Source organism: Agaricus bisporus (genome assembly GCF_000300575.1).
Source record: "Agaricus bisporus var. bisporus H97 unplaced genomic scaffold AGABI2scaffold_11, whole genome shotgun sequence".
Taxonomy (NCBI): domain Eukaryota; kingdom Fungi; phylum Basidiomycota; class Agaricomycetes; order Agaricales; family Agaricaceae; genus Agaricus; species Agaricus bisporus.
Window position 1 is genome coordinate 136601 of NW_006267346.1, and position 14242 is coordinate 150842.

The 14242-nt window shown below is 47.6% G+C and overlaps 5 protein-coding genes across 5 annotated transcripts; 3 read left to right on the forward strand and 2 right to left on the reverse strand.

Moving 5' to 3' along the window:
• Positions 1–3172: 3172 nt before the first annotated feature.
• AGABI2DRAFT_58541 (hypothetical protein) lies at positions 3173–4273 on the reverse strand (the record flags this gene model as incomplete). Its single annotated transcript, XM_006455531.1, has 2 exons — positions 3173–4135; positions 4181–4273. Coding segments are annotated over 2 exons (1056 nt in total), but the record flags the coding sequence as incomplete, so codon positions are not given.
• Positions 4274–7665: 3392 nt separating this feature from the next.
• AGABI2DRAFT_121497 (hypothetical protein) lies at positions 7666–8610 on the forward strand (the record flags this gene model as incomplete). Its single annotated transcript, XM_006455532.1, has 4 exons — positions 7666–7766; positions 7824–8021; positions 8076–8244; positions 8299–8610. 4 exons carry the CDS (start codon positions 7666–7668, stop codon positions 8608–8610), a joined length of 780 nt encoding a protein of 259 aa, XP_006455595.1.
• A 308-nt stretch (positions 8611–8918) lies between these two features.
• On the reverse strand, positions 8919–9814 carry AGABI2DRAFT_210030 (hypothetical protein). The gene is made up of 4 exons (XM_006455533.1): positions 9760–9814; positions 9405–9709; positions 9157–9350; positions 8919–9107 (listed from the first exon to the last, which is right to left on the reverse strand). Exons 2-4 carry the CDS (start codon positions 9621–9623, stop codon positions 9080–9082), a joined length of 441 nt encoding a protein of 146 aa, XP_006455596.1. The 5' UTR covers positions 9624–9709; positions 9760–9814; the 3' UTR covers positions 8919–9079.
• Positions 9815–10147: 333 nt separating this feature from the next.
• On the forward strand, positions 10148–10941 carry AGABI2DRAFT_210033 (hypothetical protein; the record flags this gene model as incomplete). Its single annotated transcript, XM_006455534.1, has 2 exons — positions 10148–10351; positions 10405–10941. Coding segments are annotated over 2 exons (741 nt in total), but the record flags the coding sequence as incomplete, so codon positions are not given.
• Positions 10942–13071: 2130 nt separating this feature from the next.
• AGABI2DRAFT_60111 (hypothetical protein) lies at positions 13072–13931 on the forward strand (the record flags this gene model as incomplete). Its single annotated transcript, XM_006455535.1, has 2 exons — positions 13072–13246; positions 13720–13931. Coding segments are annotated over 2 exons (387 nt in total), but the record flags the coding sequence as incomplete, so codon positions are not given.
• Positions 13932–14242: the final 311 nt, after the last annotated feature.

Here is a 14242-nt window from a genome sequence, read left to right on the forward strand (position 1 = left end):
ACTCGATGGGGAGCATATTGAAACATGAGGTCAACATCCGCAGACAGAACAAGTTCTGAAAAACTTGTCTTCCCCGACCAAACCCCTCCATGACCCATAGAACTGATTCTCTATACATAGTCTTCCGTAATTCACGACAATCACATTCTTCTACAGCTGGCCATGAAAGGCAGATGTCGTCGATAGTCCCGGAGCCATTTTTCAAAGCATCGCCACCAAATTCTTGTCCATTTGCATTATCACCCATACCATCCACATAACCACCATCAGGTGCTGCTTTCACAATTCTGAGTACACACTGATCAATGAGTTGTTCAGCGTCAAATTTGATATCGGGAGAGAATCTGGATCGAGAAGGGTCGGCTAGATAATCGGCGAAAGATTTGTGGAGTAATCGGAGGCTATCGTCTGCGGCTTTGGCAGGCTCAGGGACGTCAGCAATGGGGTAGATATAACGAGTGGCGCGGTAGGCAGCGACTTGTGTCATCCCTAATATATTGCATTGGACTTGGAAGGATTTCGTTGGCATATTACCAAGATCCAAGAGGAGTAGCTTTCTAAGGTTGACCATGTCACCATCCGGAATCTTGGACATAATGAATGTATACAACGCATCCAGCTGAACCAGGGGAAGATCTAGTCCGGATACACTAGATTCTGTACCACTTTCTATAAAGTTCAGTATGTCGTCAAGTTGGGAGAAGCGGTCTCCGCGGGTAGGGTCATTAATGTATCTGACCACCGTCGAAGCGTATACGAATAGCCCACCCGCAACAGCGGCGATTTTGAGGATATCGCTGTCCGAGAACTTGTGGAGTGAGTTTTGCCGGGGTGTGGTCAACGTCATTTGCTCCAATTCATGGCGGAGGAAGCGTTCAATATCTGATCGAGCCTCGTCTGTATCGACCGGAATTTCGTCTTGATCGGATATACGTTTTACATGGAGTTCCCAGATTAAAGACGCGATGTGTGGCTCTGGGCGACTGGCAATGATCCACACGACGGGCGAGGTAGGGCACGAGATGCAGAAATCAGAAATAAGGCGAAGGAGCTCCCGTTGCGTTGATGAATCGTGGCATTCATCGAGGCCATCGATAATAATTAAGAGGCGAGATAAAGGGTCTAGAATGCACTGATGCATGAATGGTTTGGCAATGAATCGATCAAACTGTATTGTGAGCGATTTTTGAAGGAGGGACGGATCGCGCGTGACCTCATTCTCTACGAAGAGACGGTAGGGCTCGAGTTCGGCTGCTATCTGATAGGCAATGGTGGTAATAGCTTTCGTTCCGTCTATGCGTCCATCGGGTCTAGAAAAGAAGATCCTGGCACCGGGAAGGAGGGCTTCCTGCGCGATACACTGCATCACACTAGACTTTCCAATTCCAGCGGGACCCACCACCAAACGCAGCTTTTTCTTGCCATTGTGATTGATAATGAAGTACCGACATCGTCCTATAACAGCAAGACGAGTTTTAGCGCGAGCCCTTGAGGGTGGATTGCGACTGGAAGAGTCAAACTCTGCTCCAGGTATTGTCTCCTTCCGAAGCTTCTCCATGACTGTCAGAGATGACCCTCAGTATAGATAAAACGAAATTGAATGCATGACCTTACAGATATCCGATTTGTTAGAATCGTTGAAATTAACGGCCGTGGTAGTAGAATTGTTGCCTTGGTAAAACATGCCTGGGCTCTGACTCTGTAGAAATCGTAAAAACAGATATTGAAACGTTCCAGGGCTTTTCAAGAGTGTAACTCACTGTTGAATTTGTCGCCGCATACTGAGATACAGATCGGATTTGCGGATACTCCAATGACGGGGACGAGGCGCGAACGCTCTGCCGATCAGTCCGAGAAAATTGATGGGTGGATTTTTCAAGCGATGGAGCAGGAGACGAAATTTCAGTAGGTAGTCGGGGGCCGATTGGCAATCTAACGTCGGAGGTATCATTTTGAAGGATTGGGTTGGAGCTGGAGGAGGATGTATCGATTGAAACATTTAGGCGGCTTGTATCTGGCCTCGAGGGAGGACAATTGGATATGGGATGCTGTTGAACAGGAGCGGTAAAGAGCAAAAACCAGTATGTCCACTCTGACACGCCATCCTCAGGATCGGCGAATCGGACTTCTACCCAGCTCGTTTGGGTCGAAGAGGGTAAAAATGTTATAAGGTGATCTGGTGAATGGGTCTTCCAATTTTCCAAACGATGTTCAAACTGCTTGCAGCAAGATGAGCAGCTGTCCCATGATTCTTCGGCGCGCGCGCTAAATTGGGTCGTCCAGTCGCGGTCCTGGTCTTCCTCCCATTTACCTTCACGTTGATGCTGCATAAAAGATGGTTTTTTTGCAATGTGACGATCATAAATTTGATACCTACACTGCAGGATGGGTTCCAAGTATCGGGTAAATTCTTCCCTGTTGTAAAAGGACTACGAAACTGTAACTTGAGGAGATAGTACTTGATGTTAGAAATGCAGATCTTATTGAACGGCACCTGTTTGAGTATTCTGCATTTGACAAACTCCTGACATTGATCTCCCTGGTGAATAGTTTCAGCAACAATGATCAGATAACTTGCAGCAGGACTTACAAACACAAAATTGTTCAAAGCGAAATACGGAAAGTAAACACCATACGTCTCAAAACGGGAGGTCAAAGCATGGATACTGCTCGCACTCCTGAAGGGGACTTCCCTGTTCTTAAATCCACGAGTGACGTTCGAGACTGCTTTGGTATACATGCGATGTCTCATGCCGTCAGGATCACCGGGCGGCCAGCTGAGCGAGATATTGCTACCGTCGCCGGGTCCTCTAGCTAAGGTGCCTTCGTTCGCCAAATCGTAGTCTCCATCAAAATCAACACCGTCGGATGCTTCCTCAAGGATCCGGAACGTGTATTCGGCCACAAGTTCTTGGTATTCACGCTTGATGTCGCGTGAAAACTCAGAACGCGCGTAGTCGGATAGGTAGTCGACGAATGATTTATGGAAAGAGCGGAGATTTTGGTTGTGAGCTTCGTCAGGACTAGGGACATCCACGATGGATGGGAGAAGATGGGTGGCACCATAGGCGTCGTTGAGCGTTATGGCCAACAAGTTACATTCCAAGATGAAAGACTCATCAAAACCCCCAGCCAACATTAGCAAGAGTTTCCGAGTGTTTCCCGTAATACCACTAGGAAGTGTAGATAGGATTCGTAAATAGAGTGCATCAAGCTGAGCCATCGGGTTACGTGTTTGATCGTCTAGGGTAGCATCGATAAGTTTCAAGACATCTTGAAGCTGGGAGTGCGGGTTTCCGTATCGAGAGTCGCCGATATATTTGACGACGGTAGCGGCATACACCATTAGCCCACCTGACGCATGAGCGATTCGCAGGAATTCATACTCGACAGGCCATCGTTCAAGGTGTTTGAGCGATATCGTCCGTTTTTTGATATCATCCAGCTTATCGCGGAGGAATAATTCTGTGTCTTTGCGAGCGTCTTCCGCGTCTACCAAGATTTCTTCCTTCTCACAAATTAATTGTACTTTGTCTTCGTCAAAAATGCAAGTGATGTGGTGCTCCGGACGACTGGCAATGATCCAAACGAGTGGTGAGGTGGGATAGTTCAAGCAGAATTCTGATATAAGGCGGACAAGCTCTTGCTGGGTGTCGTGGCTGTTGCACTCGTCAAGGCCATCAATGAGAATCAAGAAGCGATGAGAAGGATCCAATAAGTGCTGATGGATAAAGGGTTGGATGATAAGTCTCTTGAACTGGGCTGTTATCGATTTTGTAAGGAGAGCAGGATCATGATTGACCTCATCCTGGATAAACCGACGATAAGGCTTGCACTTAACTGCGAGCTGATAGGCAATGGTAGTGATTGTTTTTGTGCCTTCGTTGCGACCATTGATAGCATAAAAAACCGATGCGCCCAAGGTGACTGCGGAAGGGGTATCTTCAGCAATGGATTGCATGATGGCCGATTTTCCAACTCCAGCAACGCCTACCACCCAGCGCAACTTGTGCGTGTCACGGCAGTTAACAATAAAGTACTGACATCGTTTTATGATCGCCAGTCGGGTCCCGGGATGACATCGTGGTGGCGGATTGCGATCGGAAGAGTCGAACTCTGCTCCAGGTATAGTCTCCTTCAAAAGTTTTTCCATGACTAATCAAGTCATTATAGATATAACAAGATTTAGCTGCGAGACCTTACAGTTGTCTGAATTGCTGTAGTCGTTGAATTCGCCGCCCGTAATCGTAAAATTGCTGGGCTGGGCGAACATACCGTGAGGCTGGAACTGTAGACATTGCGAACACAGGCATTGAAGATGCTCAGGAACTCTTAAAAGCCATTACAAGAACACACATAACTCACGGTGAGGCCTTGATCATGTGGAACTCGTTGTAAAATCGGCGCAGTTTGAACTACAGATCGGTCATGCTGCGAGAATTCAAGATCTTCAGGATATTGCAGTGCTAAGGATGCATGGTTAACCTGAGGGTCGACCAAAGGTCCAGGGTACCGATACGTGGATGGTTGAGACGACGTAGAAGGCGAGATTCTAGGATTTGGCTGGAAACCGATCGGTTGTTGAGCATTGAGGTACTCTATCGGGAGGATTGATGTAGAACTTGAAGGGGGAGGATTTGGAGGAATAACTAGTCGGTTTGGATCAAGTCCGGGCGAAGAACGGGGGGACGAAGGACGCTCCCGAAAAAGAGGAGGAGGAGGAGGAGGAGAAGGAGATACACGACTCGTTCCAAAAACACGACGGAAGCCAGAAGCCAGTGGACTCAATAAGCGACGGGTGCGACTACGAGATCGCTCGAGCGACATCCAGAAAGAGGGAGGTGTAGTCGTTGGCTAGTTGTCTGTCGGAAAACCAAAATGCACCTGATCTAGTTACGTTCAGTGACTGATCTAAAAAATGGCCTGACCTGTTCTGATCCACCTTGATCAGACTGCCTTATCCTGCGTTACTATCCTACTGGATCGGGACGCCTAGGCCTGATAGTGTCTAATCAGGTTAGAACTGGCAAACGTACTAAAATGATTCAGCATGATCAGCTAATTTCAGTTTTCCGAGTCTCCGACATCGCCCACGAGGGATACACACGTATAGGCTATATATATTATGCATATGAAGTAATTATAAATGAACACGCACAGCCTGCCATTCAGAGGGCTGTCATCCGAGCAGGCCGGAAAATCAACCCCCTGCAACATCCCCCTCCAAGACCTTCCTAACATCACGCTGGCGGCTGGCATCACGCTGAGAATCTATCAGTCACTTCGCGATAATAGAATCAAATATTTAATATCAATAAAGCCCCCATGTACCAGTATGTACCCCATCAAAGTAAACTTGATTTGTTCTCATTTCTTTCGCTAATGCACCGTCAACCAGCGCCACTTGCAAACGACGTAAATCTTGATCTCGAGGATGGTGTGTAGGTCCGCACACGATATCATAGTGTGCTCAAGAAGCATAGTGTTAATATCCAAATCTATGTATGTTTCCGGATGTCCCGTTCTCAATGTAAGCCATTGTGATGTATATTTACGGGCAGAGGAGACTACAGTTGGTATCCAGGAGGAGCAGGCGATGGAGGTTCGGACAGTTTTAAATTATTGAATAGTAATGATTTTAAACAGTATGAAAATCTAGTAGGTAAACGGATGAGGGTAGATACTACTCATACTACGACGGCATGTTGTATCTACGACTCTACCTCGGATGCAGCTCTGATGTGACTCTGATGTGATTTTGCAGCTACAGTACCTCGAGTGACAAGGGTCTGCAACTTCTCCGGCCTGCTCGGATGACAGCCCCCAGGCTACTGCCACTGCAGGCTCCTACCCAGCCTCTCGTACGCGAGCCAAACCTAAGCAAAGCTTACATAAATCTAACGATTGAGTCTCTGTTTGGCCCTACTTGCCAAACGTGCGTGACTTGTCGAGTCGCGCTGGGTAGGAGCCTGCTGCCACTGCACTTCTGTCCGGCCCGGCACTCGACAAAGTTTGCGCGTTTAGCAAACAGGGCCAAATATCTCATTAAGAGGTGGTGGATTATGATTGTTCTGACATATTCACTCGTTTTGGACGCAGTGAAGGTGCTGGTAAGAGCCTGACTTCTTGCCGGTAAGCACCTAACAGTTCGTTTTTTTGCTCCAAGCATCCAACATTGATGAATGCGAGAGTTATAAGGAGCCTTCGGCTAACAACCCATCTCAGGCCCGGGGCTATATCTCGTTTCGCAAATGTATACGATATTCAAATGGTGAGAAATATCTCGATGGGCGACGGGAGGGTTAACGTTCGATCGAGAGACTTCGCCAGTTGGATTTCATGTCATTCGCAAAGGATTTGATAGAATTAAAGGCTTCAGGATGTATTGCTCCCGGGCCGCTATTTACCATTTAGTACTAGTGTGGAAGAACGCGCGAGGAATGAGCCTCAGTAAAAAAAGTTTTCAGGCATTTTCGGGTATCTCAGGCCCTGAACATAGGCTGAAAATTGTCCTCTTTCTCGAACAATGCGAGAACATGATCAGCCAAAGTTCAGGCAAGTTGCTTTAAATATGGGACGTTTGTTGGGCCAAGCTCAGGCTGTGTTCAGGCATCGTTCAAGGTGTAAGAACTTCAACTCTCACCGACCTTCAGGGTGCCAATCGACCCTAAATCGACCCTAAATCAGCCTGCATTATCCAGAATTATGTTGAATTGACCTGGATTAGCCTGATAGATCCTGATAATATTTTTTACTGAGAATGAGCGCGGTCTGATTTTTCGGAGCGACGACCGTGTGTGTGAACCATATGATCAATTATGATTAGAGTGACACGTCACATTTTATCTCTCTACTTTTACTACTCTATCGGTGCGGTCCTATACGGTTCCGCACCTCTACATCTTTTATTTTTATTTCCCACCCACCCGAACCCTTATTACTGGAAGCCCGGTCAGCCAACATAGGTGATCGAAGCCCACGCTTTTGGGGGTGACCCGACTGCGTTCCAGCTTCGATCTCACCGCCTGGGGATCTCGGGCCCTATAGCCTAAGACCCTCAATCCCAACTCGTAATGTTGGTTGACTGGTGACTATCCGGCTCGCGACGAAAAGTTCATTCGTTATCCATCGAATTTACAATAATGGAAGCGTTTTGCGTGCCATCACAATATTGGCCATAAGAGCAGGTCGACAGTGCACTGGTCGACCGAAAACTATGGTGTATGACCAGTGTTGAGATCGCTGATCCTGATAAGAGATGTTTCAATATGGTGTGTATTGTGCGTCGGGCCTGAGATATGCGGATCTTTATTCTAAGCCCTTCTTATAGGATCGACTAATTTGCGTATCACCAGCGAAAAGTTGGTGGGATGAAAGCTCCAACACCATCATTGCAACCCATTTCAATGCTCATATATTGCTTGTCACGAACTCGTAGCTGACACCTATTCCTATTTTTGTCTCGCCCCGTTCTGGTACCACAGCATCTAGATTCTGAAGTTATTATCGTTATATGAGCTGGGCCTGCTTGGCACTATTCTGAATCTTATCCCCTGGCACGCCACATATGACAATGTGGCGCCGTTATGGTATATATGTTGCCCATGCAAAGGTCTTTTGGCAAGTCTTACTTATCTTGCTTCTTCCACTCCATCTGTTTAAGTCATGTCATCGACTCTCGCTATTCAAACGGAAGCTTCTAGTAAGGATCGATTCTGTCCCGTTTGGCTGAAGAGTATCTTCGAAAATCTAAGGAATGCTACCGTGTACGTCTACAACTGCCCTAATAAGTCAAACTGAAAATGACCCACCAATATTTGAAGCTCTGTTTATTATGTAGTTGAATTCCTCGACAACTGGACTTTCGTGACCATCACTCTTGGCATTCCGTATCTGCAGTATCAACTATACAAAAACGACGAGGATGGTGAGACTGGAACCACTGAGAAGTATTCTAAAATGATCAAATCCCTCGACACGCTATGGGATCATTACTCTGATTTTTTGTTTCATATCCTCCCGTGTGTACCTCAGTTAGGCTCGTACCCTCAGATCCTGACTTCTCCGGCATTCAGAATTCTGTTCCCGATGGTTGCTACATCGGGGGTTCCTCTATGCTCATCGGCCAGCTTTGCCGCTACAATGACTTTCACCATTGGAACTGTCAGTATTGCCACCAGGATGATATTCAAAGTCAAAGCTAAGACTTTGCAAACTGAACGCGCCATCAACGAATGGAAGCGGGTTAGCGCTTTCATTATAGGAGTTTGATTCGGGCGCTAACTTTTTAATTGGAAGGCATCTGCAACATCGTGGTGTCAAGTTCCGAACAAATCCTTTTGGGTCTTGCTATCTTTACCCAACGTCGTCTTCTTCTTGTCGATTGGTTTGCTCATCTCAACTGTCATACTTACATTCTGGGAGCGGCGCTCGGTCGTTGATCCGGATCTTGACCTGGGAATGCAAGGCTGTCCTTTGACGAAGCTGGAGGTATTTAAATATACACTCGTGGTGACATTTGCAGCTACCGTGTCCCATTTTACATTTATCATCATAAAGTTGCGTTCTTTAACCACCTTACAACCATCTGAAAGTGCTGCTGCGGTTTGATACTGCTCATATCACACACACACATATATATATCACTTCCGCTCGATGTGATATTTTGTTTTTCTAGATTTACAGTTATCCAACTTGCTTTCCTGCTAGCTTGTATCTTTGTTTTGGTGTAGAATTTCTGTGTATCTTTGGCTGGTTCGTTTCAATATCTATAGACTGATTTATTGGCGTATAAAGTGTGATTCAGACTGTGTTTCAGACAGTACAGTATCACTTCTTCAAGTGTTCCTTGAAGACGGCCAGCATCTCGGTCATGCGCAGTTTCATCCTCTGCTTCTCGGTGACCAACTCAAATTCTAGGAATACTGATTCGGGCATACCGGCCCTGACCGCGGATATTGAATGTCTAATGAAAAATCTACGCGTTGCGCAAGTTCACAGGAAGAAGGCATTGTCTAAGTGAGTGGCGAGTGATGTGTTTTCTTTCTAATATGATACGTTCTTCTCGTATGTGATACAACTATATAGACTTGGAAAGCTGAGCTCGACTGATAGTGGTGTTCAGTGTTTTCATTAGAGTGATATGATATCACTTACTCGCGTATAGTCTCGTATAAGAATTGATAACTGCGTAAGTTTCCTTTGAGCCTGCGAATGTCTAGGCAATACGTATCGTTTAAACCGGCGAGGCGAGTAAGTTCGACTGAGAATCTGACTTCGCCGGCAGGATCTCTTGAAGGATCCGTAGAATAAATTGGACTTGTCGTCGTCGTCAAAGTATTTAAAGCATGCTGTAACACATTCATATATGCGTTAATTAACAAGATAGTTTCAAAATAACTCACAAGGTCATTTGCGTTGAGAGAACTTTCGCTTCCGCTATTTGCTTGAGAAGGTCTAATACATCTATACCTGAAGGCGCTTTCTGGTTGAGCGTTTATACCGATTGAATCTAGGACGGATTTGATTTTGGATATGACTTCTTTGGGAGGTTGGGTTGTGATTGTGGTGCGGTCGATTGCTCCGCGATGGACATCGAGTACGTCGTGAGAATTGATGTCCATGATTTTATGTCCTGCAAAGAGTAATGCGATTGTGGTGGCGGGTATCTAATGAAGCGAAGAGGGAATCAATCCCACGAGAACGAATGCTTCACAATAGCATCAGCGAATATCATAGTCAACTGAAAGAGGTACATACTGCGGCGAGGTTGTTGTGGGAGAGAGTGGAAGTTGGGCGGCGTTGACGAGTGATTAAATAGCCATTAAGGTCTGTTGTTGTAGATCAGCGGAGTAGGGGTGAGGTGATTAGTCATGTTCGCACGGGGGAAGTGTTGGTGGTCTGGTGTGGGCTGCAGAGAGTCGCCATGGCCAGCCCGCCGTCGTCGCTCGGAGTGCCTTCAGCCATGGCTGCCTCCTCGTCCCGCCCTGTCTCTGTCGCCGTCCACCCGTCGCCAGCCCCCTCGGCCCACCCCTCTCGCAGGCAGCAACGGGCCTCTCATTCCGTCGCAACCTCCTCCCAGCGCGAAGAATCTTCTTCCAATTCTCCCTACCAGGATGTCTACCACCACCCCGCAGTCGAGGCCTACATGGCTGCCCACCCCCGTCGCACCATACCAAAGTTTGGCAACTATCTCCTCCTCCAGACCCTCGGTGAGGGCGAGTTTGGCAAAGTCAAGCTCGGCATCCACGTAGAGTGGGGCGAAGAGGTCGCCGTCAAGCTCATCCGCCGTGGCAACGTCGACAATCCCCTCCGTCTTTCAAAGGTCGAGCGCGAGATCGATGTTCTTCGGGTGCGCTTTTTTCGGCCCCACTCTTTTGACCCCTCTACTAAAATTCCCTCTAGGCGCTCAAACACCCCAACATCGTACGTCTCTACGACGTAATCGAGACTGACAAATACATTGGCATCATCCTCGAGTATGCCTCAGGAGGCGAGCTCTTTGACCATATCCTTGCCCACCGATACCTCAAAGAAAAAGATGCCGCAAGACTTTTCTCCCAGCTCATATCCGGTGTCTGGTACATCCACCAGAAAAAGATCGTTCACCGCGACCTCAAACTCGAAAACCTGCTTCTCGACCGCAACAGGAACGTCATCATCACCGACTTTGGTTTCGCTAACCGTTTCGAACACAAGGCCGACGACCTTATGCAGACCAGCTGTGGCAGTCCCTGCTATGCTGCGCCCGAATTGGTCATCAGCGAAGGCCTCTATGTCGGCAGTGCTGTCGATATCTGGAGCTGTGGTGTCATTCTCTACGCCATGCTCGCCGGTTACCTTCCCTTTGACGACGATCCCGCCAATCCCGACGGCGACAACATTAATTTACTTTACAAGTACATCGTCAGCACACCCCTATCCTTCCCCGAATACATCTCCGCAGATGCTAGAGATCTCCTCAGCATGATGCTTGTCCCTGACCCTTCCCGTCGCGCCAATCTTGATGGCGTGATGCGTCACCGCTGGTTAGCTGCTCACGCTGGCACTCCCAGGACAGACGGCCATCCCAATGCCTTTGGTAGGATTGTCGAAGAGCTCGAGCGTGCTGCTCTCGACCAACACCGGCTCCGTCGGCTTGCCTATCACCAACAGATGCGAGCCGCAGCTATGGCCCAGACTTTGCAGCCTGCCGGTCATGGTCGCGAAGCTACTCATACTGGTGTCACCAGTCCTGGCCGTCCTACTCAACCAGAGTTTATTTACGAATCTTCCGCGGCCGACCAGTCTTCATCTGCGGCTACCAAAAATGTTGCCCCTGCCACTCCGAATGGCGGTACGGTAGGCAAGAATCCTACATATGGAAGTCCGAGTGCACATGGAATCACTTCTGATGATCCATTTGCTCCTCCACCTGGTCAACCCTCGGCTTCACTCGCCGCTGCCACTATGCCTGCACCGTCTAAAGCCTCAGACGAAAAGCCTACGACCAATGGCTCCGGTTCCCACTCTCCTAATGGCAAGAGCCACAAGCAAAACAGTAGCAGTGGCGGCGGAGGTTTTAGACACACTATTCAGGTTGAGTATGATGAAGCAAAGGCGTCTGGTCGAAGAAGTGAAGAGCGCCGCGGTCGATCAAATACTGGCCAATCTGCCAATATCAAGACTGACGTGCCACCGCAACCTGTTGCCAAGGACAGACGTGCTAGCATTGACAAACCGACGAAACCGACGGCAGCGACCTCTGCTCCTGGTAGTTCGTCAAAGAGGTCATCACAAACGACCACGACTTCACCGCCTAAGAAAAGTTCGCAAAATGGAACGCCATCTAAATCACCTCGTCCTCCTTCATACATACCCACGCCCGTACCCAAAACTAATAAACCCATGGTACCCGATATCATTGATACCCCTCAGGAAGTACAACGGCAACCATCTCGTCTTGTAGCTGATAAGGATAAGGAGGAAAAGGATTCGAGTACGGGTAGTGTCAAGTCTTCTGTTTCGAAGAAGAATGGTCAGGGACATAAAAAGGGACGATCGCTTGATAAATTTGCGCTTGGGAAACTTTTTGGTGCTGTTGTGAATGGTGGATCTGGGTCTCCTGCTAGTCCTGTTGTGGATTCGTCGACGACTCCGGCTACTACTTATTCTTCTGCGACTAGTGCTGGTGCGGCTTCGTTGTTGACTGCTTCACCGGATAATAAGGATAAGGAGAAGGAGGATAAGAAGAAGAAGAATAGGAGGAATACTTTGACTGTGATGGTGGAACCTATTAGTCGGACTATACGTGGAAAAACGATGAAGAGTAAGACTTCGGCTATACCTTCTGAACAAATGACTGGGTCTGTTGCGTCACTTGCACCACCACTTCCGTCTACCCCGACACCGAATTCAACTATCAATTCGTCCACGGTGTCACAAAGTATTGGAGGTAATGCTAGTGGATCATTTGTTTTGGATGGTGCTAGTGTTGGAGAAGAAGGGACGACGACGACGACGACGACACAGTCGGAATTGGGGAATCCTGCTTCGTCGGGGAAAGCGAAGAAAGTGATGGCTTGGTTTAGAACGAAATCGAAAGGAAGAGATTCGATGGGAGTTGTTCAACCTTCGATGGTGTCAATGGAACATGAGGAGGTTGGGGGACAAGGACAGATAGTAGAAGTTCAGCAGCAGAGTAGTTGTGGTGGTGGTGGTAGCGGTCCTGCATTGGTTTTGACGACACCGATGGCGACAATGACGCATGTTCCTCCTCCGGCTACTCCGATTCCGAGTGGGAATGATAATAATAACAATAACAATAGTAGGAGGAGTAGTAGGAATGTGTCGCCGAGGACGCAGAAGACGGGTTCGGTGGGTTTGACGCAGCCGAAGAGGACGGTGTCGAGTACGACGGAGAATTCGGCGATGTTTTCGACACCGAATTTTGTGCAGAAGTTTAGGAATAGTGTTACGGTTGGTGCTGTGGCGTTGACGAAATCGACATCACAAGCCTCAAAACAACAATCGCAACAATCACAACAATCACAACAACAGCAACAGCAGCAGCAGAAACAGCAGAAGCCACATGAGAAATTGAGGATTCATCATGGAGCTGTGGATCAGACGATGATTACGACTAGGCCACCTGGGGAAGTGATGAATCATGTGAGGGATGTTTTGAATGGGATGGGGATGGAGATTATGTTGGAGAGTGAGTTTAAGTATAGGTGTGTGAGGCAGAAGAGGAGAAAGGGGGTTGTGGGTGTTCAGGCGACTCAGATTGGTGGTGGTGGTGAGGGGAATACGGGGAATGGGAGGGAGGGAGAGGAGTATGCTGCGGTTACTATGCTTGGGAGTGCGGCTTCTAATGGGGTGAGTGGTTGGTTTTTGGGTGTGATAGAGTGATTTTATTGATTGATTTTTTTTTTTAGGTGGATAGACGTGGGTTGCCGATTCCTTCTCAGACGTCGTTTGGAGCTACGGGAAGTATGCTTAGAGGTCTTCTTATGCGTCGACAATCGTCGCAAACGCAAACTACATCGCAGGTAGGAGGAGGTGGTGGTGGTGGTTCGACAACGACGACGACGACGACGCCGTTGGCTTTTGATGATGAACATTCAGTTTTGATATCCCCTGATACCCCATCATCTGAAGGGATTCCCGGAACAGGAACAGGAACAGGAACAGGAACACAAGCACAAGCACAAACGCAAACGCAAACACTCACACAATCAGGAACGGGACAAGGAACGATGTCGTCGTCGACACCGACGACGGTAGTGATACAAGAAACGATTTATGGAGATGTTTCGCAAGATGCTGGGGATGAAGTTCGGTTTAGTGTGGAGTTGACGAGGATTGATAGGTTGAATGATACGTTTAGTTTGGATATTAGGAGGTTGAAGGGGAATTTGAGGAGTTATAAGTTTTTGTATGATACTATTCGGCAGTGAGTTAACCTTTTTTTCTTTTCTTTTGATAGGATTATTTTGCTGATGTTGATACCTTTTTTTTTTTTTTTTTTTTTTCAAGGCGTGCGGATTTGCAGAGATTGGGAGTACAGTGAAATGTTACTTTTTTGGAGAATACGGAAATTTATTATATCCCCCCCTCTCAATTTCGATTACCCCCCTCTCTCTCCATTATCATTCATATTCCCCCGATTTACCCCTATTTCGTCAATATACGCTCAACCCTTTTCTTTATGATGTATTACCAGCGATTATACACACAAGTCTCTCGAGAGAGGAAGAGGAGG